Source organism: Salminus brasiliensis, chromosome 15 (genome assembly GCF_030463535.1).
Source record: "Salminus brasiliensis chromosome 15, fSalBra1.hap2, whole genome shotgun sequence".
NCBI classification, from domain to species: domain Eukaryota; kingdom Metazoa; phylum Chordata; class Actinopteri; order Characiformes; family Bryconidae; genus Salminus; species Salminus brasiliensis.
Window position 1 is genome coordinate 34,431,035 of NC_132892.1, and position 5,181 is coordinate 34,436,215.

Consider the following 5,181-nt stretch of genomic DNA (forward strand, 5'->3'; position numbering starts at 1 on the left):
GCTTTCTCCAGGAGGGTAGATGGCTTGTTTTCCCCCCACATCACTTCAGTGTGATGCTTGCCGGCATGAGCATCTGCTAGCCGATGTACCTGGCACTTTTCCTCCAAATGAATTGGTTGCCTGGTGGCAGTTTGAAAAGAGGCGGTGGCTGGTTGTGCATGTGTATGTCCTCACCATCCCAGATGTTGGGTATAATTACATGTGACTGGGGGAGAGTACTAATAAATGGGTTGCATAATTGTGATCTAAAAATAAACAAACAAAAAACACTTAATTTAGCCTGATTCTTTTTCTTTTTTACAGTGCTGGCTATTATAGTGTGTAGTAAATTTGGTATGACATCATTGGAGATGATGGGTGGAGCTGTGAGGTTGAGCAAGTCTGGCTTTTACCAGAAAAAGAGGAACTAACTGAACCAGAGAGAAGACAGAAAATAGCAAGGCGCGTACAAAACTGTGGAGATACAAGACATCAACGAGGCTAATGTTGAGTGGAGGATGGAAATCTTCCTCATCTTCATCCTCTTTCTGAGATCAGGTCAGATATTCTTCTTCATAAACAAACACAGAGCTTGTATACATTTCTATACATTTCTGTTATATAATTGCTTATGAAGATTCCCTTATTTGTGATCTACTACTGAGAGAATTTGGACAAGTTAATGATACCAGAGCGATGAATGACAATAAGTAATTTGATTGGCAGGTCCAGGGGTCTGCTTTGAAGTGATTGGTTACCCAGGAGGCAGTGTCATAATCTACTGTGCCCATCAACTGTATGGACAATCAGATAAATACTTTTGTAAAAAATCCCCCAATAAGTGTTTTCAAGACAGAGTTTCTCTTCTTACCTCTGATGGAGTTCTCGCAGTGACCTTCAGAGAACTGAGTTTAGAGGATGCTGGATCATATCAGTGTGGAGAGACTGGAGAGTGGAGTCACACTGTCAATCTGACAATGACAACAGGTGAGAACCACTGTCCTAAATTTGTTTTGTCCCTGGATTAATCAATTTCTGACTGTTTAGAGGTGCCTTGGAGTTCTTGACTGGTACGTTTATTTACTGTGTTTGATTGACAGATCCATGTTGTTTGGGGTCAAAGACTGTAACTAGTTATTTGGGAGAACCTGTCACCATCAGATGTTCCTATCCAAAGGAGTTTGAGACAAACTACAAGGTTTTCTTCAAACTGGATGAAAATGGAGATTTTATTGATGTCATCCAAACCACGGATACTCAGATTGACAGGTTCTCCATCTTCGATGACAGAAGGTCTAAAGTTATCAATGTGAACATCAGTGACATGGCAGAAGATGATGGAGGAGTGTATACCTGTGGAGTGTGGAATGAAGGGAAGCCAGTCAGTTATTACTCCCTCTTTTTAAAGATTCATCTACAGATCGCACGTAAGCATCTTAAATCTTAAACCTTAGATATTTACAACACTCAGCCATTATACAAAAACCATCTGCCTAATATTGAATAGGTCCCCTTTGTGCCACTGAAGGGGTCCTGCTGTGGTATCTGGCACCAAGACTAACGTTAGCAGCAGATCCTTTAAGTTAAGTCCTGTAAGTTGTGAGATGGTACCTCCATGAGCATCACTGTGCCTTGGATGCCCAAGACCCTGTCACTTGTTTATGGGTTGTCCTTTCCTGGAGGACTCTTGGTAGGCACTGACCACTGCGTACCAGGAACACCCCACAACACATCGGCTTCTTCTATTCAAACCCTAGGTGACTCTTTGTTGTGTAGAAGGAAGACTAGTCCGGTTTTCTTCTTTATTCTGGCAAATTAATGACTGTAGTGAGGGAGCTGTTAACTGTGATCGACTGTATTTTCTTTTTTTCTTTTTTTCCTGAAAGTGCAGCATTTGTTATCAACACCCTATTCACCTGTTGAAAACCAGAATGAGGCTTGGGCAGATAAAAATAGCAGGATTCCCAGTTTTACTGAAAGGCTACAGCAACTGGAATGAGGGATATGTGCAAAACATGGAAGGTCACATAGTCAAAATTAACTAGTTAGCTTTTTAGCTACATAATATACAGATACTGGACACTGCAGTGTTTTGATCAGACACTAGGCAACTTTAGCGTATCTAAACACACTAGACTATTTCTGCTGAGGGCTGACATCTTCTTTAACTGACTGTCTAGAGGTGTGAGATCCTCGTTAAGCTGAGAGCTAGGCTTACAACACCCAAAGTTCAGGTATCACAATTGTATATAAACTGCTCGGTTTGCAGAGTGGAACCAATGCTAGAACTGCTAGAACAGAGTGAAACCACTGCTAGAACAAAATTCAACACCTACCTAACGTTTTGGAGATGTTCTGACCCAGTCATCTAGAACTTCACAGTTTGGTTCTTGCCAGGTTTTCCCTGCTTTAACACCTCAATCACCTTCAAGAACTGACTGTTCACTTGCTGCCTAATATGTTCTTCTGTATAGCTGGCAGTGGTTTTAATGTCATGGCTGATTGTTGTATTTTCGCTGTCTTATATCCTGAAACCTGAATCAGAAAGTTAGCCTATAATGTTTTTTTTATTGTGTTTTGAAAAGCAAAAGAAACACCAACTACTCCAAACCAACCAGCACCAAGTCCAAACACAACACCATTCATCTCTGATGAAGGACTTTCTGGTAAGATCTCTACTACTCAGAACTATTTCATTCTGTATTCATGTTGAATGTGTTCAGGCAGAACTTCAGAGCTTTTGGCTCTACACCAGTAACTGGAACAGATGTGGAGGTGGAGGTTCCTGGTTGGATTGAGGAGGTGGTCATGTGTGTGATAAGGTTGGTCATAGTCTGTTATTTCTGTTTCTCAGTGTCAGTTTCCCCTGTCGTCATCATCGTCACTGTGGGCGCTTCTGTGGTTCTGCTGCTAATCGGAGGAGTAACATTGATCTTCTACAGACTGAGAGGTAAGAAAGCACTATTTAAACTTTCATCATGTTCATCAGATTCTTCACTGTGATAGTGAGCTTCTTTATATCTGAGAATTTTCCTACATATTAGAAAGTAGAGGTCGCTTTACAGTTCTTCAGGCCTGACTGATGCCACATACTCCCTCTAGTGGAGAGAAACTGGAACTTGGTATAACTTTCCTCTCTTTCTACAGGCTCTGCTTTCCTAAGCAGACCACCAGAAACACACAACACAGTAAGTGAATAAGGTTAATAACTAATAACACTATGAACTCAGGATCACTGGCTCAAATCCTGGGTTTACATTATATGTGACACAGGGAGTACTAAGAACTGGGTTAGGTTATTGGGTATCTAATATATTGGTGAGAAATGGGTATAACTGTCTTTTGCAGAATTCATACAACAAGTATTAATCTTCATAGTGTAGATATTTGTGCTAAATATGTATGACAATTAAATTTTGTTTAATTTAGACCCTAGATTAACATCAGCTGGTGTTTGGAGCTTCTAGGAAATAATCTATAGACATGACATGTTCAAATCTCATACAAATGTTTTTCATTCAAAAAATTTTCATTCAATTTCAGGTTGAAGTTGATTATGAAAATGATCTACCTGGAACCCAGAACAACACCATGATGGCACCAGTCTACCAGAATCTGGAACCCAACTCTAACCAATCAGAATCCGTCTACCAGAGTTTAGATCTCAGAAGCAGAGAACCAGATTCAGTCTACCACAGTCTTCAGATTAACGCCAGAAAACCCCCAGTCTAGAACCTAAATCCATATCCACCCAATCAGATTTAGTTTTTAGAGTCTGAACCCCAACACTAATTAGATTTAGTCTACCAGTGGCCTAAACCCCAAGACCAACCAATCAGACTGGCTTTATTCGAGTTTAACCCCAACACCAAATTCAGTTCAAGTTTAGTCAACAAAAATCTGAGCCCCAACAACCAACCAATCAGCTTCAGATCACCACAGTTTAAACCCTAACACCAATCAGATTTAGTTTATTAGAGCTAAACTCCAAGACCAACCAATCAGATTAAGTCTATTAGAGCCTAAACCCCAATACCAACCATTCAGATTAAGTCTATTAGAGCCTAAACTCCATGACCAGACAATCAGATTCAGTCAATTAGAGCCTAAACTCCAAATCAAATTTAGTCAACACAAATCTGAGCCCCAACCACCAACCAATCTGATTCAGTCTACCAGAGCATAACCCCCAAATCTGAACCAATCAGATTCAGTCCAGCGGAGTCTAAACTCCAGCATCTTTCTTGAGGTCTTGAGACCCTCCTGCCAGGTATTGTTCCTCTAATCCAGCTCTACGCAGGGAGTTCACTGTGCAGAAACTTGACACAATGCCAAAACAAGCTTGAGAAAACTGGCCTGGGCATGTAGTACACTGTGAATCCACCAGATGGAGTTCAAAGTTGTCAAAATAAAAAGCCACACTTGGCTTAAACACTAGATTCATAGCTGATTAACTGATTAACAAGACCACCAGGAGCCTCAGTGCCTGGACCCCAAAAGCAGAGAATTTGATTGATTTTACCACCATTTAAAAGACAGCTCTTTCCAATAACATTTGGTTTACCTGGGACCAAATGGCAACATGATAATAATAATAATAAAAATAAAAAAAACAGACTCAGTGTTAGACTTCAGTCACTAGAACCAAACTGTAAAATTTGACCACATATTAATTTTTAAAAAGACCTGATTTTGTGGATATTAAAAACTAGCAGTGTGTAGATATTATTTGATAATTGTACACACACCTTCTGATGTTAATTATTTACACATTCTGACAGGAAGAAATGTATGATAAACTACAAAAACATATTTTATTTATTACTAATTTAAATAACTTTCTTATAATCTGCTGTATTCTAACCTGTATAGTTAGCATTTAAACTTGCTGAAGCTACAAAGAGCTATTGACTTTAGTTTACTATTTACTATTTTTAATAAAATTCTAAAACTCACTTTTATTGTCATTTTCTCACAAATTCTTTATTCACATAATCACACTTTCTTTTGGGTTTAAGCAAATCAGATCCATAAAAATGAGCCTGTGGCAAATCTCATTTCAGAGAACACTGACCTTGTCTGACAAGCCCTTGCTTGGTCCTTATCTTCAACATGGGTGATTTCTAGCCAATATTGTAAAGACATAGTAACTTTAATTTACAGCTCACTAAATCAGATTGTAGGCATATGTTATAAGAAATT

General features: G+C 39.2%; 1 protein-coding gene across 1 annotated transcript; it reads left to right on the forward strand.

Annotated features, from left to right (window-relative positions):
- The first annotated feature begins 471 nt into the window (after positions 1-471).
- Positions 472-3,058, forward strand: LOC140535593 (polymeric immunoglobulin receptor-like). Its single transcript, XM_072656989.1, has 6 exons — positions 472-537; positions 706-966; positions 1,080-1,406; positions 2,565-2,645; positions 2,834-2,929; positions 3,024-3,058. The coding sequence occupies exons 1-6, from the start codon at positions 498-500 to the stop codon at positions 3,056-3,058; spliced, it is 840 nt and encodes a 279-aa protein (XP_072513090.1). The 5' UTR covers positions 472-497.
- The last annotated feature ends 2,123 nt before the right edge of the window (positions 3,059-5,181 follow it).